At 39.0% G+C, this 22,782-nt stretch overlaps 2 protein-coding genes across 9 annotated transcripts in view; one reads left to right on the top strand and one right to left on the bottom strand.

The window, feature by feature from the left end:
- Lrrc17 (leucine rich repeat containing 17) overlaps nucleotides 1–12,215 on the bottom strand; it is a 32,984-nt gene extending 20,769 nt beyond the window's left edge. Inside the window, exon 1 of the mRNA XM_010636981.3 lies at nucleotides 12,056–12,215. The gene's annotated coding sequence lies outside the window, so the exon portion shown is untranslated. The remainder of the gene's footprint in view (nucleotides 1–12,055) is intronic.
- Fbxl13 (F-box and leucine rich repeat protein 13) overlaps nucleotides 1–22,782 on the top strand; it is a 273,523-nt gene that overhangs the window by 119,139 nt on the left and 131,602 nt on the right. For all 8 annotated transcript variants that reach the window (XM_033756570.1, XM_033756578.1, XM_033756577.1 and 5 more), the window contains 2 exons: nucleotides 2,003–2,103; nucleotides 11,986–12,115. In XM_033756570.1, coding sequence (XP_033612461.1) covers nucleotides 2,003–2,103; nucleotides 11,986–12,115 — 231 coding nt within the window. The remainder of the gene's footprint in view (nucleotides 1–2,002; nucleotides 2,104–11,985; nucleotides 12,116–22,782) is intronic.

Below are 22,782 nucleotides of genomic sequence, written 5' to 3'. Positions count from 1 at the left end.
ACATCATCTGTTCGTGATGGGATATCTGGAAAATCGTGGCAGCCTAATGGCACCATGAGAGGGCTGGGCTCTTCAGGGCCCACATGGTGCCCATGTGGTGCCGGCTCTCAGAACCTCTCTGGCTCAGACCCACTGAGGTGTCTGCAGCTTTACATGGACACTTGTTCAACTCAGGTGTGGTTTGCCACCCTGTAAACAGACCAGTTCCTACCTCAGTGTGACAGGGGCTCTGGCCTGCAGATTTTGTTGTTTTATTATTTTTTTTCCTCATTGAGTTTATTGGTACATTTTACGTATACAGTACAGTTAGATTCATTATTGGGATCTTGTACCTTTACATGACAGGTCTTGGTTCTCATTTTTCCTCTTGTCCCTGCCCTCCCTTTACCCCCTCCTCTCCTCCCCATTTACAAACATTTTATTTCCATTTTTTCATTTTCTCCTATTTTTTTCTTTCCCTTATTACCTTTCCCCTACCTTTCCCACTTTCCCTACACGTTTAGCCCTTTTCTTCCTAGATTTTGTTGTTTTAAACACCCATGAGTACCGGAAACAGTGAGGGATGAAAAGTTAAACTGCTTATGATCCTACTGAAGTTGTTTTGTTTACTGCAGTGATGCTACACGTGTTTCGCCCACATTGCCTAGCCTACGATGACTTACCTCTTCCAGCCAGAGATACCTGCAATTGCTCTTTGCAGGACCCATGTGCTGTAGTGTCAAACCCTGTAGGACTATAAGTATTAAAAATTGGCTGGTCTGTTGTGTTCTGGGGAGTTCATCAACCATCATTAAATGAATAAGAATCTGCTATTACTGAATTTTCTGTAGTTGCCCCTATGTGATATAGCTCATTACTATCAAAGCCTAAAGCTCATCTAGTCTTTTTAATTTCAAGTTAAGGGCCAGTGCTTGAAGTTACTATTTTTCTAGTCTCTCTCTCTGTCTCTCTCTCTGTCTCTTTCTCTGTCTCTGTCTGTCTCTCTCTCTCTCTCTCTCTCTCTCTCTCTCTCTCTCTCTCTCTCTCTCTCCTTCTCCTTCTCCCCTTTTCTCCACCTTTTCCCCCCCTCTTCGCCTTTTCTCTTTGTGGTACTGGTGATTGAATCAAGGGCCTTCTCTCTGGTTACATAACCGGTCCTCTTCTTAATTTTTTAAAATTTTGAAGTAAGACCTGGCAAGCACAAGGTCCTGAGTTCGATCCCTGGTACCAAAACAAAACAAATCAAAACAGATCTCTCTGAGTTGTAAAGTTGCTCAGGCTGGCTGAGTTCAAACTTGGAACCCTCCTGCTTCTGCCTCCCGGAATTCTGGGATTACAGGTACGTGCCTCCATGCTTGGCTTCCAGTCACACCATTCTTTCACCTCTGAGATTCCCTCTAGCCTTAGCACCAGTGCTGAATTTTATGCCCAACTTGTACATCACATATATTTGTCAAGCCTTCTCAAACTTACCATAACTTTGGTGAACACCTGTTCAGCTATTTTAACATATCAGTACCAGAACCACAGAATTTAATTGCACAGAGACACCTACCTATATGTCAATGTATATGTGTAAGTGGGGACTCATTTTTGATGAAGGCCAATTGTTGAGAGCATTTACTATTCTGGTCTTACAGAATAATTTCACTAAGCTTTAAAATGGATCAATTTTCAATAACTTTCTTACATCCAAAGAGTCAGGAGGGTTTGATATTTTTATACTTGTGCCCAACGTCCTATCACAAAATGGAGCTTACAAGGCATCACCTACTACAGAAATGTCATTGGAAAGCAATGGGATTTTTGTTTCCAAAGAAAGAGAAAAGGTGGGAGGAATGCAGCTTCAAACAAAACTAGTAGCTTCTATTTAATTTGATTTGAATGATTACCAAAAAATGCAAAGAGATCAAGTCTTGCATACACTGTACCATTTCCTGGGCCAGGAAGAGAGTTGATAGATCCTGGAGAAAATGGCCAAGCCTGTTAGGGTTGATGAGATTCTTGCCTGTTTCTTATGCAGGATGAGTTAATGAGACACATTTCCGAAGGCTGCCCTGGAATCCTGTATCTCAATCTCTCTAACACGGCCATCACCAATAGGACATTGCGACTCCTGCCCAGGTAATGCTGTATTACTTGTCCTATGCTGAAGACATTTATGCTCCTCTAGGCCTGGGCTTTTTCTAGCACACCCCAAAGGCAGCACTCCCTTTGCCCACATTCTGCCACTGTGGCATTTACCATTCGTCCTGCACCTTGGCCAGTTTTCTGTCCCTCTTGTAGCTCTGTAGCTTGAGTTAGAACTTGCCTGTCTCTTCCTGGTCCCCCTTCCTGGGCTTTGGAGCCTGGCACCTAAATTTCAGCCTGGTGTCTGGAACCAAACTGTACCAGAACTCCATCATGCCCTCTTGCTTTCAGCACCAGTCTCCCAGATTCCCTGTTGCTGTGCTCTGGATTTCTGTTGAGACACGTCAATTCCAGGGAACCATGCACTTTGGTTTTTGACTATTCGTGGCCTTCTGATGTCCTCGGCATGAGAGTTGCCTTTCTCTGGCCAGGACTCCTTGGAGGAAGGGACAGAGGAGTGTGACTGGACAGAACATCACAGTATTACAGAAATATGATCAAGAAGAATACATAATCATATAGGGAGACATTCAAATATGAATTTGGGAAAATATTTCTGAAACTATAGTGCAAGAATGAGCGATTTTTGAAAATATTGTTTTGAGCTCATTTGAAAAATAACACTTAGAAAAGCTTCAACGGTGAAAATTCTAAGTGGTTAATTTCCTTTATCTCATAGTTCTAACCATTTTCCACAAATACAAACATCCAAAAAGTGGCCCCATATTTTCTGTTAATTCTGTTAATTGAAGTAGTGTTTTATTTGGTTAAATCTATGAAATCTTCCCTTTGGAATTTCTTCTGAAACTTTTAAACAGAGTCTTCCTCTCCCCACCAGACATGTGCTATGCATTTATTTATTTTTTCTTGTTCATTTTATTACTCAAGAGTATAATGAATTTAGAATTCATTTTTTGTAGACAAATGAAGCAGTGATCTAAACTAGGAGTCAACAAACTATGACCCGTGTGGCCCAAGGTCTGATGCTGTGTGGTCCACCAGTCCAGCACAGCTTTACATTTTCAGAGCTGTTAAATAAGCAATCATTTATCCAGCATTATTTATCATTTATCAAATGATAGGTGATTCTCCCATGTATCTCTGAAATTCTTGTGTAGGCAATAAAAGCTTAAAATTCATCACTTTCTAATATTTCTCTGCATGTTACTTTATCCATGTCTTTGTGGTTATTGATGATTACTATGTCATTCTGATGAAATGCTTCCAATTGGTAGCTTGGAATTGGCAAGTTGGGAATATTCCACACCAGGGAAAATGGCAAACACTACAAATCAAGGTGTGATTTATTGTTTCATTGATTGTTTAGACTTGAGAAAGTGATGGGAAAGGCAATAAAGCAAATAAAATACAAAAGCATGTCATGACTATACAAAAAATTGAGGAAATATTCTTTCAATACTTTACAATTATTATCTAACTCAGCAGAGCAGGCGCTCATACTGTTGATGGATGAGTGAAGACTGGGCATCTGCCTCTGTTTATCTAACTCATTAATGTAAATGAACGTAATGAATGAACAAACAAGTATTACGTAATTCACATGGAACTGCACTCATTCCTCAGTTGCAACTATTGGTTGACTGGCTACATTTATAAAAGTTTAGCAAGTCATTTAAAGCATTGTGTGAGAATTGATGTCCATATAGAATTCACAATGCAAAGTATTATGTATTTTATTACTATTTTCGAAGCTGATCTGTACAACTTTTGTAAATGTACAATATAAAATTTTATAATCATTCAATTAAAAAATTATAGTAAAAATACATACATTTACATGGACTTTCTTTCTTTTTTTTTTTTTTTTCAGTACCGGAGATCAAACTCAGGACCTTGTGCTTCTGACGCAGGCACAGTGCCACTGAGCTAAATCCCTGGCACTTTTTTTTTTTTTTTTGAGAGGCAGTTGTTAGATGTTTACCAGTCCATTGATAATTAAAGATAAACTAGGAACTGATTTATATTCTTATAATATTTGATCTTCCTATCAGGAATATAGCATATTTAAAAATGTTTTTTGCAAAAATTTTAAATATATCAATAAAATTTTGTTTTACTCATGTTGATAATATTTGTGAAAGTTATTTCTAGGTATGTATCTTTATTGTCATTGTCAGTAGTAGTAGCCTTTTAATCATACTTTCTTATAATATTTTCTCAGTTTCTAAATGTCACTTTTGGACTAGAGTATGAGATACAGGTATCATTTTATACTTTATTTGAATGATTTAATTGACTTATTTCTTTTACAAGAAAGTAATTAGGGCTGTGAAATTATTTCTAAATAACAGTTTGTCAAAGTTTTTAAGATTTGGTAAGAGTTATTTTCATTTTCTAAGGAAACTAGTCTATATTTGCTTTCTTCTTCAACCTAGTAATTACTTAGAAGTTTTGGTTCCAAGTACTTGACGTTTCTTTGATTAAGCATCTGTTCTTAATTATGCACTCTATTCAAGAAATGTGTTTTGAATTATTTCTACTTCTTGGAGTTTATTGGGATTACTTGGTGGACTGGTTTAAAATTAATTTCAGCAAATTGACCATGAATGTTTAAAACAAAGAGCTTCTTTTAAAGAACAAAATTCTATCTGCATATGTATACATGTGCATATAATCTCTTCATAGTACAATAGTAACATATTAGTTACCTACTATAATCAAACTTTGCTTAATTTGTGATGTTATTTTTACATAAAGGTTAGTGTCATGTTTCATTATAGAATATAGCATTTATTCATATGAAATATCTCTTTCATGCTTGGTATTTCTTTTCCATAAATTATTTTTAATCTATCATAATTACCTTTGGTTTCTTTTGCTTGTGATGTTTATGAAATTACTTTATATATCCCTGTATTTTTAACTTTTGTGTTATTGAATTTTAGTTTCATCTTTTATATGTAGCATGTAGCTAACTTTTTTAAATTTCCATTTCTTTGCCTTTTGAAGAGGAAGTTTGAAAGGTTAATACTTCCTGTCAAAATTAAATATATGGTCTTATTTTTAATCATTTTTTATGTTTTGATATTCATTGTTTCTGCTTTTTACTATGTGAACTATGTTGTTTACTTTTGTGACACGAAAGTGTTTGAGAAGCATGTACAAATTCTGTTGTGTATTCTAACTAGTGGCTATTTGTGTGGGGTTTTTTATTAAAAGTGCATTTAGCATGCATTTGTTTAGTTAGCACAGCCAAGATGAAACTATGACTTGATTCTCCCTGTGAGGCAGGAGTGCTGATACATTAACTGTCCCTCCACTTTGAACTTGACAGCTTTTCTTTTCCACTCCTCTGTGTGAAAATAACTATTACTCATGATTTTTGCTAATCATTTAACTTTCCTTTTAATTATTTTTCGTTTTTGCACTTAATATTGTAATTCTAATAATAAAGCTCATGTAATTCTAACTAGTTTAAGCCATTCACTGGAGACTGTTATTCCCAATGACTGAGATAAAATTTTAAACATTCTTATGTTTGCTCTACATGTTTATATTCATTGTATGGAGTTAGTACATGTACATGACACACTGTAATTCCTTTCTTCATCCCTTTTCCTCCCCTCCTTCCATCTCCTGGTCCTCTTCCCATTTGAGAAAGATCTTTCTCCCTACTTCCTATTATCTATTTTTTATTTTTCTCTTTATGTATAATTTGAGCTCCTCATAAAAGAGAAACCATCTGATATTTAAGCTTGTGTGTCTGATTTATTTTTCTTAACATGATCTCAAGTTGCACTTATTTTTCTACAAGTGACCAAGTTTAGACTAAGATATAATTTTTATAAATTTTTTCAAGAAAGATGCATGAGTGTTAGACTTTTCAGCCATTGATCTCTGAACATGATTATTATCCTGGAGAGTGGATAATAACTAACTTCTTTTGGAGTATAGATCTTCAATCATGTTCTTTATTCTATCCTAAAAGCTTTACAAATGTTGCTCTGTAAACTTGGATATTTCAGGTTAAACAGAGGTCAAAAGCCAGAATAAGTTTCTGTTCCTTCATTTGCAACCTCTTTGTTTTTTTCTGCCAAGATGTTTGTAAGACTTTCCTTTTCTCTGAGTATTAAAAACATTTTCTAGCTTAATTGTGTTCATTCAGTTAATTTTTCCTGGAACATAATAGACCGTTTGAGCATTAAAACTTGAACTGTTTTCTCAGGTAAGGAAGGCATGTCTTTTTTAAAAACTTCTATCTGTATATTCAGGGTTTGTCTTAAGAATCCTCCTTTATTTTTAGGTCAGTTTTATTCCTGACCTTCAAAGCTGCCATCTTTTCTCTCACCATTTTTGTTTATGTATGCATTATGTATCCATTAGCATACTGCCTTTTCTCTACTAGTAGTTTTTTGTTTTGTTTTGTTTTGTTTTTTAACCAGTAGTTCTTAACATATGTTCCAAAGACAGAAATATTCTGGGAAATACCTAGCACCTGGCTGGGGTACTGGGTAGAAGGAAGCTGTGATTTGTAGGGTTTATTGATTTTTGTGGTGTAAAAGGTCCTACTATGACCAATTTTAAACCATCAACATGACATCACTTAATGTGGACTTGGGAGAGGATGTTAAAAATTGAACTTATGGGCTGGTGCAAGCCAGCCCCAGTGACACCCATGGGGGGAGCCCCTGAGGATCCCCAAGATGCCTTTAGGAGTTCCTTGAGGTCCTCTAGTACTGTGACATAAGATTCACTCAGGATTTTCTTTAAACATTTCATGCTGAGGTATGTAAGTACAAATGTGTACATATGAATCTTTATATATGTGAATGAATTATTTATACTTTTTAGAATCTATCAAATTTCTCTGTGGAAAAACTTAATAATACAAGTTACATATAAAAGTATGTTTGGGGCAGGAGAGAAGATATTATAAAATCCGCATGTGAAACTCTGAACTTAAAAGTGAGTGCTTTTTTTTTTTTTTTAACTGAGAACATTTTTGCCAATCATACTTTGAGATAAACTTTTTTCTCTTAGGAAATTTAATGTAATTCTATAGCTATCATAACTTCTTAGGGACTTTTTTAAGACAAGTGAAGATATGTCTTTCATAGGCAACATGTACAAAATTAGGGCCCCCAAATAAGAATTTTGTTTTAGTTTTAACTTCTAGTTCTTGCCATTGAAAGACCATTCAGAATAAATGCTACCTGCTACTGTTTTTTGTCAAATGGGAAAAAAATATATACTGACTTTCATATAACAAAAGGACATTTACAATGAGTCTCTTGTTTTTGCTGTTTTCCATTGTTTTAAACATGCTTGGGTATGCAGAAGTGCTCTTTAAACTCTTACTAAGCAGAGCAGTGTTGGTTGTTAGTGCTGCCGTTCTCTCTTCACTGCCTTTAGTACTTCATTCCAAAGAAGTTATTTGCCAAAAGAAAAATATACTTTGTTTGCCCTTCTTGGCAACCTTGGTTTACCAGTTCTTTATCTGAATATTTTTCTTCTCTTCTTTGGGGCCTTGCTCGGTTTTCACCCACAGCTCATGCCCTTTCCAGGAAATATTTTGCTTCTAAATATTTCCTGAATTCCACCCTTTGTACAACCCAGGTGGCATGCTCAGAGCCTTGTCTGGCACATTTCACCTCCAGTCTCTCTTCCCCTCCATCTGTCTGCTTCACACTGCAGGAAGGATCAGCCTGAGAGAATCTTCATATCATATCTGGACTCTTCCCTTCCCGTCCTTTAACATTCTCCTATCAAATCTGCCCATCTAGGTCTCCCAAGAGAAGCCCTTAGCTCTGTTCATCTGAGTGCTACATGCTCTACCTTCTCTATGACTGGAATTTCCATCTCCTTTACTTTGCTGACCCTTTCACATCTGAAGCTATGCCATCTGCCAGAAGCTCAGTGTCTTCTCCTTTCTCCACACTCTGACATCAAGATTTATTCACTTATGCACCATCTCATGATGAGCTACAATGTGTCCCTCCTGCTAGGGAGACAGCTGGGAGTAAGGCTATCTTGATCTTTATTCTTCTCTTTTTTCTCTTTTGCAATGGGATCTCCAGGCTGGTATCAGATTCTTATGGTTCAAGCAGACCTCCTACCTGAGCCTCCTAAGTACCTGGGACTATAGGTGTGCAAAACCATGCCTGATGTTATCTTTGTTATTTAATGAGCTTTATATACTGTTATGGAGTGGTGTGTACTCATTGTTCTTATGTGTATGAACTGACCCTTCATTTGGCTTGGAAACTTCTATTGTCAGGGCCTATCATGCGATATCATCTCACCGGTACCCATCAAAGTGGGGAAGGCAGAGTACGCTGTTTTCTGACCAGAGTACCTCAAGTTCACCCAGCACATATGAGGCCACATAATTACATTTCGATTATCTGTACAATTCTATTTCTTGAGACTGCCTCAATGATACTAGAAAGCCTACTGCTCAACTCAGAAGCACTCACATGCAGATCCCCTCTTTTATAGTCTGGGCTTCATCTTTGTGATTGTTAAGAGAAATTTTCATTTAAATACATAAATTTGATTGCTTCTAGCAGTTGGAAATCTAATACAGAAACGTCAATTCTTAATGGTAACAAAGCCAAAAGAAAGGAGGGGAAAATTCCTCTGTAATTTCTATAAGAATTTTAATTCTTAAAGATTATATAGTATGGGCTGAGGATTTAGCTCAGTGGTTTCAGTGCCTGCCTTGCAAACACAAGGTCCTGAGTTCAATCTCTGGTACAAAAAAAAAAAAAAGAAAATTGAGTTCAATCTCTGGTAAAAAAAAAAAAAAAAAAGAAAAAAAAGAAAAGAAAAAAAGAATTACTAAAGATTATATAGTAGTAGCATGAAAGGAAATGTCACAAAGAGAAAAGCCATCACTCAGTAAGAAACATTTAGTTATGAAATAATTAGGAAAAGATAAAAATAGATGTAAACATTCTGTCTCAAGGCAGAATTAGAATTATCAAGTGGTTTCTGTGCTGGGAAAATGATAAACAAACCTTACTCATAGAGGAGACCTTTCTTTTCCAAAAATTTTAATAAAAAGTATCAGAATTGCATAAAATTTGCCAAGTATGATTTCACTGTTAACTGATACTTTTCCCATCTCTAGCAGCGTACAGGGCCACTCTGGATTCCTGTGCTGTGCCTCAACTCATAACAAGTCCCATGAGGTCCCCCTTCAAGACAGCCATCTAGAGCCTTTCGACCCAGAATCATTGCTCTAATGAACAGCCTCTTAAGTTAGAGGCTCTTAACTTTGGGAATCAGTGGATCTCTCTGAAAAAGACCAATGGAGGGGTTCAGCGGGTCCTTGGATTTTTATGGGAGGAAAAATCTTCTCTATTTTCACTAAGCTCTAACTGAAATGTAAATAAAAATCAGAGCAGTATTAGCAACCTTGAGACTTTTTCCCTTATACAAATCACAAATATATTCTTATATTATAGTTATGTATATTTTGAAATATCATTAGTAACAATTATTAAAATCATTAACTATTTCACAGAGTTATTAGAAATAGTTGTTATTAAATGTGTTAATAAAGAAACATATACAGTGTAATAGTCTACCCATTAGGTTTTAATTTTTAGTATAATTATACATTTCATTATAATTGGCTGACTTTATAATCTTATATATTGTATTTTATGCATTTAAAGACATGCTAAGAAACTGTCTTTTGACCTTACCAGACTGACAGAGGTGTCTGCAACACAAAGAAAGATAAGGACCCTCATTAAATTCTTGTTCTGAGGTTTATTAACTGATCACATGGATTGGAAGAAAAGGAACAGTAGGCTTGGGCCAAGTGTAGACCCATTGCAACATCCCCCAAACTCTTGGAATCACTTACGTATACTTCTCTCATCAAACGAGTCTCCATTCCACTAAATGAAAGATAGTCCAAATTTAAAAAAATATGTGAGGTAATAGTAGCAATAATAACAATGCATATAGTCTTAAAAGTTCTACCATGTCCCTGAATATTTTTTTAAGAGTAGGAAAAATTTATTGACAGAAAGATAGCTTCTGTCTAAGAGAGAAGGGGGACCAGAAAGTGGGTTTCCTCCTGTCCCTGAATACTTCAGTTGTCAAAATTACCCTCAGGACAGCACTATTACATCTGTGTTCTCAGGGATTTGTCAATCCTTTATTTATTTATTTTGGGTACCAGGGATCACACTCTGGACCTTGCACTTGTGAAGCAGGCAGCGGTACCACTGAGCTAAGTCCTGGGCCCAAATTGTCACTCCTTTAAAGGGAAAGGCAGATGGGATTACATTCACCTCGCAGATGAGGAAACTGAGGGTCAGGAAAGTCTGAGGCCTCACAGTTGGTCAGGGTTTAATAAAAATGACATTATCATTTCCATTTAGCTGAAATGGAAACAATCTGAGAGGTCAAGGAAGTTGCAGTGTCTGAGTTGGGATTCAAATCCAATTTGGTCAGATTCCAAAATCTTGTGTATTTTCTGCTGTGTCCTACTGCCTACCTCACTAGTCTGCTCCAAATGAGAGAGCTGAACAATTTTAGAATGACGCTCTCTACGCCTTCCCCAAGAAAGCTGTTGGTTACTCAGTTCGAACACGGGCTGTTCTCAAGGGAGAGGAAGAACAGGCATTTCCAAGCCTCTGGCCCTGCTCTTCCTTCCCTATCTTTGGGGTTTGAATACTTTCTGCCCTTGGGGGCTCTGCCCGCTCCCACTTGGGTCCCAAGGGTTCTCCTGTGCAGTGTCCTTGCACATAACCATTCCCACAGGCAAGGTGTGCTCTCAATCAGATGCTTATCTGGGAAATAGGAACCATTATATCATATAGATGTGTTTCTCAAATTTTCTGACTAAATCTGATTGATGGGTAGTGCTTGCATATCTTATTTCCCATTTATGTGAAAGCAGACTTTATTATTTATTTGTGGGGGTGGGTAGAGAGGCATTTTTCCTCCCTGTTCATTCTCACTTTCTCATTTACTGTTAAAGTATTGTAGCTCACAAACCAACAGCATGTTGTTAGTTCCATTATAAGAGCAAGCAGTAGTGGGAGTCCTTGCACTTTTAAAAAACCAGGACGAGAAGGACTGGATATTTGTCCAGAGTGTCCTCGGAATGCAAGTCCTTGCACGTTAGTATAGACTCATCCTAAAGAGCCCCTTCCTTCTGGAAGTGTTCCTTTTGGTCCTGGTGGTAATGCCTGTTTCATCTGCTCCAACCCCGGTGAGGTTGACAGCTCTGATCCAGTTCCTATTCTCATCTGTCGCCCACTCATTTCCAGACTCTTCTTATGGCACGTTTAAGCACAGTATATTTATCTTTCTTGAAGTTATTGTAATGAAACTGTCACTTATAAAATCCTGACTAAATCTTTGTTTTCAAACTATTTGCTTATCAGGCCCATTTAAAGAGACTGTTATATTCAGTTTTGGCTTCCTTCTGCCCCAAATCCTCACTCTCATGGAAGTTAATTTCCATATAAATGTTTACAAAAGATACATTCTCCTAGACAGTTCGCAAATTATTTTGGGGGCCTCCAAAGATAAACCCTGAGAACAATAAACTCTTAACTTCAGTTTCCAAAAACAAAGTAACTTCTAAACAGTATGCATGCAGCAGCCCCCACCCTTCAGAAAAAACTTTCTCTTAATTTTCTTAAAAATCTAGCCAAATATTCCTTAATTCTTTTCACTTGAAATGCAGTTCTGCATTATCTGATATAGCACTGAAACCTTTAATTTGCAGAGCTCGAGTTAACAATAACGTTAAATTGCTGAACAACTGCAAGGAGAAAAGATTAACGCACCATTTTTGTTCTCTTTGTCATAGTGGCTTAAAAAGACGTGAGAGAACGACTGAAGTATAACCACTTTCCTGGTCTCTTTCTTGCCCTGTCTTTCCAGGTACTTCCACAACTTACAGAGTCTCAGCTTGGCTTACTGCAGAAAGTTCACAGACAAAGGTTTACAGTACCTGAACTTGGGGAACGGATGCCACAAGCTCATCTACCTGGACCTTTCCGGCTGCACCCAGGTTTGCCTTTCAATATCCCCCTTTCTGCCGCCAGCGACGTCGTCCTCCGAGGGCCAGGCTGCATCCAGCCCTCATGTTCCAGGAATGCTGTGCACAGCCCAGCCCGCAGCAGCACACTTTGCAGAGGTTTTAAATTACATGGCCAGGGCTGCTTTAGCTCTCCCCAGGGTTGCTACTATAGGCTCTTGGCTTCCCTCCAGCGGGTGTCACATCCACAAGCAGCCGGAGCTCATTGGAGGACGAAACTCTCCACTTCGGTGGAGACGCTCGGAGCATATCCCGGAGACCCGAATCCAAATCTTGAAAACTTTACGGTTGTTACTAAGATACGGACAAAGGAGGAGATTGATTCATGAAAAATCGAATTGCTCTCACGTTTAAAAAAAAAATGCTACAAGTGATAAAAATGAGAAAGGAAATAAGCACAATGATTTCAGTTTTAAAAACTGCAGTGTCCTTGGGTTAAATACCATGAAGATTTGAGATCTGTGTGGGAAAATACTTTAGGTTGGGGGGACCAGGACTAGGAAATTTGGGCAGAAATGTACAGTTGTAGCAGATAGAGTACGGTGTGTCAGAAGCAGTCACTTAGAGCTTCTCTTCTAATTTCTCCTCTATTAGATCCGGATCATAATTCTTTTAACATATTCTCTTCCACCTCTTTGTGTATCTTATCGGTATTAGTTTCATAGTATGTTCCTCATTTATAAGAATAATGTAGGGCCAAGGATTTAGCTCAGTAGTTCCACTGCCTGCCTCACAACATGAGGTCCTGAATTCGGTCCCTGTACAAAATAATAATAATAATAATGTAATAGCACAGGTGTAAACATGCTGAAGTATTGGTATTTGGCTTTTATTGAGTCATTACTACACACCAGGCACTGAGCAGAGTGTGCTGCACAAATCAGTGTAGTATGTGTTTCTGATGCCCACTTGCAAATGGATAAATCACCCAAGGTGACACAGTGGAAGTGCAAGATGCTGGCACAGTGACAAGCACCTGTTGGTGGCTACCAAGGTTCCTCAGGGGACTGGTGAACACAGGGCCATTGTGAGTTTCTGCTCTGAGTTCTAGAATTCTTACCTCACCACCTGTTATACTTTCCTTGTCCCTGAAACACAATACTCAACCCACAACTCCTCAAGGAGAGGTTTATTTTGGCTCAGTTTGTGGCGGTTTCGGTCCATAGTCAGCTGGCTCCAAGGCAGAATGGCATGGCACAGGAACCTGGCAGAGAAGAGCTGCTCAGGGCATGGTGGACAAAAGCAGAGAAGGTAGGCGCTAAGGAGGAAGATAAACCCTTCCAGGCGATGCCCCCAGTGACCAGCCCCCACTTCTAACAGTGAGTCCAATATCAGCCCCCATAATCCAGTCACCTTGCAAAAGCCCTGCCTGTGGGGAAGGACGAAAGGACTCTAAGCGACGGTTGAAAACATCTAGAATATACATGTCTTTAAAACTGGCTGACTAATGTGTAGCTTGCTAAAACTCAATATCTACCAGGCTTTATGACTGCCTTACCATTCCCCATGGCTTGACTGAATTTTGGAAAGACTTCTTTCCCCCTTGGCCCCTGACTTGCGTTTTCTTACAGCATTTACTTTAGACAGCTCAGAATTGTACACTCTTTCCCTGCCTCCTCTGAGATGTAAATCTTTCTTAAAAAGCTTCTTGCTAGTTTTTAAAGCCCAAGACTGTCTTCCTCAAGGACGGGGAACCATCCCTTTGATGTGTAATCCTCAAAGAAGATGGTGTCATATTGCCTTGCTTCTGTGGGAGGGTAGGCGCCTCACTTTGCTGGGCACCAGTTAGCACACACAAATGGCCTGATTGCTGGGGGGGGGATTTGCACATTCAGGGATAAATTACTGTGTTTAATGTGCAAATCCCATTGAGTAATGTCCCTTCACCACATAAAATCTCCAGGGCAGTACTTTTCTACTAATTCACTGGAGTGCTTAAAAACCTTCCCATAATATCACTTACCTCCTTGTTTTCCTCAGTTTCCAAGAGGTAATTATTGTAGCAACACACACACACACACACACATACACACACACACACACACACACACACTGTTAGCATTTCATTGCTGTGAAAACAATACCTGAAAAAAAAATCAAGTTTGAGGAAGAAAGAACAACAGGACATGGTGGCACACATCTGTAATCCTAGAACTCTGGTTGGCTGAGGCAGTACTGCAAGTTTGAACCCATTCTTGCCAATTTAGTGACCCTGTCTCAAAAATAAAAAATGAAAAGGAGTTGGGGATGAAGCTCGAAGGATATAGGATACTAGAGGAAAGATTGACTTCAGGTCACAGCTCCATGGCCAATTGGCTTGGTTATTTCTGGGTCTGTGGTGAAGCAGCACATCATGGTAGGGGGTGTGTGGCAGAGCAGACTGCTCACCTTATGGCAGCTGGGAAGCAGAGCCCGAAAAAGGAGTGGAGGTCTCGATATCCCCTTCAAGGGGAGCCAGCGACTTACTTCTTCCAATCAGCCCCACTTCCTAAAGGTGCTCCCCTTTTCCTTGGAATAAATATTTTCAGATACAATAAAGTCTCAATCAAAGTTTTCACATCTGTGATACATCATAGTCCAGATGTACTTGCAAAACATGCATATTCTGTCTCTAAATTTTGGGCTAATACTTAACATTTTAGAATTTTTACCCCCCTAAAAATTAGTCAGTTTTTTTTCTTTGAAAAAAATGGGAAGAACTAGCTGAACTGGGCGTGCATCTCTGTATAGCAACAATCAGCACAGCTGAGGTAGCCTCACCCCATGAGGTGGAGCCCCCCTTACCAGTTCTCTTCCCCTCATCCAAGGTAAAGCCCATGCCTGCTTTTTTCCTGCAATCCCAGCCCTTGGTCAGTGTTTAAGTTTGGTGCAAGTGTGAAAAGAACCAAATGCTTTTCCTCACTGTCCTTTAATTTGTAAATCTCAAACCACAATGAAGTTAGTATTTCATATCATTGTGTGAAACAGTGTCGGCTCCTGTCATTCCTCACTCTTGCATTTGTGTAGTAAATCAATAGAGACTTTACTCTGGAGGTCAGGCACTGGCTTAGGCCCTAATATTGAGCCATTGGAACTGAGCCCCCTCCCCCTTAGGTCCACTGTAAGGGCTCCTTCTGAATTGCAGGTCTTAATAATGAGGCGTGCCTACTGCTGCTCCTGAGCGACTTCTTGAGTCCTTGAGGAGGCTCTGTGTCTGATTTCAAAGCAGGAATTTGATGACTCAATTTTTCATATTTTTCTAAGAGGTTCTACTTTGGAGACTTGAATCTATTTTCTAAGTTTGGAATTTCACACTAGAAAATTGTGAATTAATATATTGAGTCAAGAGCCAAGGTCTTGATAAGATAGACTTGAGAACAGGAGCAGACACCTAGACAGCATCTGCTGTATTCCTGCCGGCAAAACAAAATCCCTGTCTCTTAGAAGCTCTAGATTAGCATAAACAAAATACGCCAAGAGCAAAACTTTAATGGAGCCACTGCTGCCTGAAAAGGAAATTTTAACCATATTTATTAGAAAAAAATAGATAGATCATGGAGAATTGCAGTGAAAAATGAAAATCAATTACATCTGTTTTAGAAACAGTTTCCATTCTTTAGGAATTGGGTAAACACCTTAGGCACAGTAAGCAATGGGGTGGATTTTCCATGTTGACCAGAGCTTGTGCACACACCTGCGTGTCGCCTGGTGTCTTTGATGGGGTGGGATGGTAGTGCTGTGCTCTGTTCCCCCTCACTCATGCTCAGCTCACACCCAAGGCACTTCCTGTGAGTGCTTGCACTCTCCAGAACAAACCCTAGCTCAGACTTATCACTTTGAATCATTTTTTAATTAAAAAAAAAACTTTGACTTTTTTGTTACATGGTAAATGTATAAAAATTTGATAATATATGTAAGAAAAAAGAAAAAGTAAAATTGTTTGAGATTGCACCACTCAGAAATAATAAGTGCTATTAGTAATGCAAGGGGATAGCTTTTTGGCCTTTTTCCTATGCATGTATATGTCTCTTTAATTAACCTGGATTATATGGATACATGCCTTTCCTTCAATATTCAATAAAGTGTAGATGTTCCTATTTCAATAACTATTTTTCTGTAACTTACTGTTAGTAGTTTTATGGTATTCTGTTCTATCAGAATATCAGTATCTATTTAATCATTTATTATTAGCCTACCAAATTTTATAATCATAAATTACTTGTGATGAAAATTTTTACAGCCATATCTTTGTATACATATAAGTTTTTGGTACACATTTTTAGAAATAAAACAAAGGATATAGTTATTTTTAAGGCACAGATTTTCAGTTTACACTTACTATCAATATAAAATAATATTTGATATCTTTATAAACATACTAAAATAACTTTTCTCAATTTAACCCTGACCATGCATGACATTTTATATTTTAAATTTTCATGTCTTAATTCACTTGTAATGGTAAATGCTATATAGTACCTGACACATGAGAGGTATTAAATATTTGTTGAATGACAGTGTCTTATTCTAGATTGCCATGCTTAAAACACTTTTCAAGCTAATGAAATGTTTACTGTCAGAGTCTGAGTTCAAAATTTTCTTTATAGTATTTTTTTAGAGGGGAAAAAAATCTACACTCATTTAACAAAAAAAATCTGATTTTTTTTTTTTTTTTCGGTATCAGAGATTGAACTCAGGACTTTGTGCTTGTGAGGCAAGTGGCAAAACCACTGATCTTAAATCCCCAGCCCCTCCAAAATTCTGATTTTTTTAAAATTCAAAATCAGTACAAAAGATTTAATTAGTTTGCTTTTGTATTTACCATTCCCTCAAAGTTATAAAATCTATTTATGCCAGAACAATTTTAAACACAATTAGGGAAGACCTTTTAGTTACATAAAATAATTTCATCATGTAAAGAAAGCACCCTTTCCCACGTGTTTTCTGTGGTCTGGGTGCTAGCTGGTAACACAGAGGAATCCTTCCTGTGGTGTGCTCTAGACACCGGTACTGGAAATTGAACTCAGGACCTTGCACTTATGAGGCAGGAGCAGCACCACTGAGCTACATCCCCAGCCCTTAATCTTTAGTTTGACAAGTGAAACTAGTGAACTATTTTGTGAGATGTTATTTTTCTTCACCTATCAGACTTTGCTTTTGGGCCTCACTCCTATCCTGGGTTCTGAAGGGCTGTCACTGCAGCCTGAGAGCACCATGTCAGATGAATCCAGGTCACAGGTTTTTGGGTACCTTCATTTTAACCCTGAGCTTGCCATGAATTAGTTATGGAGTGGAGCAGCATGCCTATCATGTACCTCACTTTCCTTAGCCTTCGCTTTTTGGTCTTGGTAATTGAGAAAATAAAAATACCTTGTAAATGTGTTATAGTAATGAGACGGCTTGAGAGTTGAGATGCGTAGAACAGTGACTGGAGCACTGAAAGGGCTTAGTCACCCTTAGCTACTGTCATTATATTACTGGTTAATAGTACAGTGGACCCTCAAGTTATGGCCAGCCTGCCGTATGACCAACTTGGCTTACTTAGGCTAATGGAAGATTCTTCTGCCTCTTGTTATCTATAGCGCATAAACAATCAGACCTCAGATGTATTGACTTAAACCCAAGTTGAGTTACACCCAGCCCTCGGGAACCAATCGAGTTTGTAAGTCAAGGGTTCACTGTTTTTTCATTGGCTACTGGTCATTTGATCCAGGCCTAATCATCATAAAGCCCCTCCCCAGTGGGTGGGAATTGTCCAGAGAGGGCCTGTGACCCTAGTAGAGCCATTCAGACCTTCCAGATACTCAGTAAATAAATTCTGTGGAAAATTCTCAGGGAAAAATAAATTCAGTTCTCCCCGAGAGAACAGAACCTAGAATATGTAAGCCTAGACTACTCTGTTCTCTTCCCCAGCAGCATGGGAGAACTTTGTAGTGAAAGAGAAGAAAACTATCACAGAGAAGCCAGCCTTTGATGTGTTTAAAAATCAAAGATGGAAGGTTGTTTAACTGGACTTTGAGTTGGAGATATCATCATTTCCTGTTGTATAAACTAGCTTATGTTGGTCTCCATCATTGCAGCAGAAAGATGGTATAGAGCTCTGGTGAGGCTGCAATTCCTATTTAGCTTTCAGTGCAAGCTGAAAAGAATTTTTCTGTTTGGGCTTTATGGAGAGCCTCGCTCAAGTATAAAACTAAGGCCCCAGGTAGAAAGTTGTGGAATTTCTTATGGACTTCTCATGCTTGTGTTCTAGGATGTACCTGAATCTGCTGCTTTGAGCATGCCTGTGACTGACCGTAATGCAGTCAGCACTCAAGAACCTGGATTAAATCTGCTTCCTGTTTGCTGGCACTGATAGTCAGGGCCTAATAAGCAGTGGATCTTCACTGATGACCTTTTCAGATTAAGTTTGCCAACATCTAACATCCACAGAGAAAAGTGCACATTCCTGTGCATGGTTTTGGCCAGCACAGCATCACACTTTCCTTTTGGCTATATGCAGAGGAACTGGATGGCTGGAGCCTCTGGGGTGTGTGTGTGTGTGTGTGTGTGTGTGTGTGTGTGTGTGTGTGTGTGTATTCAGCTTTATCTGATAGTTTGTTTTCTATGTTACTGGGCCAAGCCGAGTAACATTTTCATAATTTAGGAAATCCTAGAAATGTGGATTTTGCAGGAAAGCCAATGCCATGGTCTCTCATACTTGCTCCCTGTATTTACCACAATATATAGTTTATTTTTATAGCAGTAGTTACTGAAGTGTGTTATAAGAAGTGTAGGAGAACAGCACGTAAACCTGGAGTGGGTTTCTGGGTTAAGTACTCTTTTCCTTTGCGGAAATCAGCAGTAAACATTTAAGTCAGCTTACATTCTCTTCCATAGTAAGTTTTATTAAATTCCTTTCTCTTCAGATATTCTTATCAAATTATCAGAACCCAATAAGGAGATTCTCTTAGTGACTTTCTCAATGAAAGAAATTGATACATTTAGAAATGTGTTTCCTTTGTAGAATTGTGTGGGAGATTAAAAAGTCTCGAGCAAAGCAAACAGGAGCTTCTATTTTATTTTGTACTGGATGTGTTTTCTTTTATTTTGTTCATTTCAGGGCTCAGGTACCCGTAGCAGATTTAATCCTTCTCCTCAGTTCTTAGAACTTTTCGACATTTGCCTGTGGAAGCCTCTCTTTTGACTGATTTACTCCCTTTATCGACACTTCCTATTTCCTTTCCCCTCACCCTATCCAAGCAAACTCTCTAACTTGCTTTATGTGGATCCTTAAACCTCTGTGTCTTCTCATATTCTTCAATTATGGCTGTTTGTGTGTGCATTTTAATCTTTATAAATGGTATTGTGCTACAGATCTTACTTGTTTCTAACAATATCTCTAAAAGTCACTTCCTCACCTCTCCAACCTCATATTTATAATACACACATATACATACAAATTTTCACATACATTTCTAGCATACATATATAATACATGTATATAGAAGTTTTATTATATATGAAATTTATATTTGTATATATAAAATGTATCTCCAATCCAGGCTTTTCAAATTTTAACTCTTAAATTGTTGGTCTAAAATGTAATTCCTTGGGCCGGGGATTTAGCTCATTGGTTCCACCGCCTGCCTCACAAGCACAAAGACCCAGGTTCGATCCCTGGTACCAAAAGATAAATGAAAAAAATAAAAATTAATTCCTTGCTTTACCATTGCCTTCTCAGATCTCAGCTAACAGAAGCTCCATTTTTATAGTTACTTAGGCCAAAAATCTTGGTGGCATCTGCTACAGATTGAATTGTGTGGCTCTCAAACTCATATGTTCATGTCCTAGTCACCAGTACCTATTTGCTTGGAAATATGGTCATTGCAGGTGTAATTAGTTCAGATGAAGTCATTAAGAGTGGGCCCTAATCCAGTAGGTCTGATGTCCTTATATAAAATCAAAACTTGGACCCAGACACAAGGATACAGGGAGAACTGGAGAACATGGTGAACATGAAGACAGCCTGGCGGGTCTTCCTGTTGACTCAACAAAAAGCAAAGCCCTGAAAGGATGCACGAGACCCTGTATAACCTCCCTGTCTCCAGTTCCCCTGTGACATCATTTCTCTGACATCCCCTCTTGCCAGTTCTGCTTCAGCCACACTGGTTTCCTTGCTGTTCTTTAAAAACCATGTGTGAGCTCCTACCTTCTGCAGAGGTTGTTCCCCTGCCTGGAACATCCTTTGCACAGACACCTGCATAATTAACTTCCTCTAAGTCTAAGTCTTCCTTCATTTAGCCCCATGAATGGTCAAAAAGTGTTAGGCTAAGGGTTCTGGTGGAGAGGACAAAGCTGTTCTATTTGTACATGAGAAAATGTCAGTTGGCATGGGAAGGATTCCTGTTCTCTGCTACAGCCTTTGTCTTCTGTGAACTCCAAGGATTCCCCGGGGACATGAAGGTGCTGTGCAGCAAGGCAGGTGTGGAACAAACTCATCCACGCTGGGAAGAGAGACTGGGCCTGATCAAGCTCAGGCAGGAACCCAGATGCTCAGAAACCAGCAACTCTGAAGGCAAAGTGGGAAGAAGAGCCTTCCTCCCATTCACTAGGCCAGCTTGCACTTCCTTCAAGGTCACAACCTTCTCTTGGAAGCTTCTGTTGACCTCACTTTTATTGCACAGCCTGTTAATTATTGGCCCCTTCCTGTGTGTACTTCCATTGTTGTGCCTTCCCCTGTGCACTTTGTTGTGCATTCAGCGGTCTGCTGATGGTCTGCTTTGCTCCCCGGTGTGACCTCCTTGATGGCAGGGTGGCACCTTGACCATCTGAGCATCTGCGTCCTTACAGTACAATTTGTTACCCATGGAAAAGCTTTTATCAGTGTTGATGGGTCAGTGGATGAAGGAGGCTGCAGCCAATTTAAGATACAGGAAGCCAGGTGCTTCAGGCAGGAGCCAGGAAGCCTCTGAGGAAGCTGAGAACTGGGTGACTTTCTAGAGCAAGGTTTGATGATCTTTCCTTGGTTAGGGCTGATTCTGAGATCCCTTCCCATTTACAGGGAGAAAAGGGCCTAGGAAACTACGACTAAAGTGAAAGTATTTTTCTTTATCAGTCAGATTTCAGTTGCTACGCACTAGGGAGTGAAAATGAAAAAAGACAGCATCCCAGAAATGTTCCAATGATTACAATAGTCAAATGCAATAGGTAATGGTTTATCAGTAGCTCTCAAATTGTTAAATCTCTTTGGGACCCATGACACTTAAAGGAAGGCTGTGAAAACTGCAATCTGGAAGACTCCAAGCTCATTTCAGTTCTCTCAAGTCTGCATGAATTCCAGCCTGCCCTTTCAGACAGGCAGAGACCATGGAAGGTCTTACTTGCTCACCCCTGGGGTGTGTGTGGAGGTGGGAGAAGGCCATGCAGGCACAACCACAGATTAGTGTGTGAGCCAGACTGGTTGGAGCTTGCAACAGTGAAGTAAGATTGGAAAGGGGTTCTCTCTCTCTCTTTTTTCTTCCTCTTTCCTTCCTCCTTTTTTCCTTCCCTTCCTCCCTCCCTTGCTTTGTCCTTCACTCCTTCCCCCCTTCCTTTCATCCCTTCCTCCCTTTCCATGCCTCAGAAGAAGGCTCAGGGGTGGAGAAAGGGGCCCAAAGCTAAAGTCAGGAGATCTGGAATGTTCGTAGTCATCCCAACTGTGCCACTAAGCAGTTTGTGACCCCGAACAGTTACTTGTTTGCTGTGCCTCATTTTTCTCCTCTGTAAGATGGTCAAGCTGAGCTAGATAATCTCTTAGTTCTTTTTTCAACTTTAGTATTTTGTGCTTCCCTAAGGTAATTAACCAAGATAACTAGAGAAAGAACATGGTTTGGAGAAAACAAAACTGAATTTGATTTTAGAAAGGCTGAATTTCAGGTTCTTATAATACATCTGTGTGTAAAGAACAAGAAGTACAGTGCTTGAGTTTAGAAGTCTGGATCTTGGGACAGAGCTGGGAGTGAAGGTGTAGACTGAGGAGTCTATCAATAAGGGTCAATGAACAGTGGGTTTTGTGAACAGCTAAGCTACTAGTCAAAGAGCAGATTCTGATTCATAATGAATTGATAACAGTTAAATTCAGTTATAATGCACTTATATTAGGTTAGTTCTATTTTTCTATGTTCTAGGGAATAATTAAGGACAGAAAACGTCCTGCATTTATTATTTGCTGAATTCCATGGTGTAAGTAAGGACTCCTACTGGGGCCCATTTCAAGCTACCCATGAAAGGCTCCTGGACAGGGAGCTGGGAAGTGTGCAGCAGCACATTCTTATGTAGCATTTCACCTTGAAGACACTGCAGACATAAATATCCTCTATCACATAGGCAGTGGCCTGGGTGGAAAGGGTTTAGGAAGTCAGGAGTTTGAGTATGTACTACCTTTGTTTTTAACATAATTTATTTAACTTGAAATGCCCTTGATTTAATTTTTTAAATGACTGTTCAACACTGAAATTTGAACAATCACATTTTTTTAAATTTTATTGAGTTTATTGGTACATTTTAGGGATACAGTACAGTTACATTCATTGTTGAGATCATGTACCTTTACATGGCAAGTCTTGATTCTCATTTTTTCCCCTTACCTCTGCCCTCCCTTCACCCCCTCCTCCCCTCCCCATCTACAAACACTTTATTTT

Source organism: Fukomys damarensis, unplaced genomic scaffold (genome assembly GCF_012274545.1).
Source record: "Fukomys damarensis isolate Sample0158 unplaced genomic scaffold, DMR_v1.0_HiC HiC_scaffold_4, whole genome shotgun sequence".
In the NCBI taxonomy this organism is placed as follows: Eukaryota; Metazoa; Chordata; class Mammalia; order Rodentia; family Bathyergidae; genus Fukomys; species Fukomys damarensis.
Note: the sequence above shows the minus strand (reverse complement) of the source record. Positions and strands in the feature narration are given on the sequence as shown.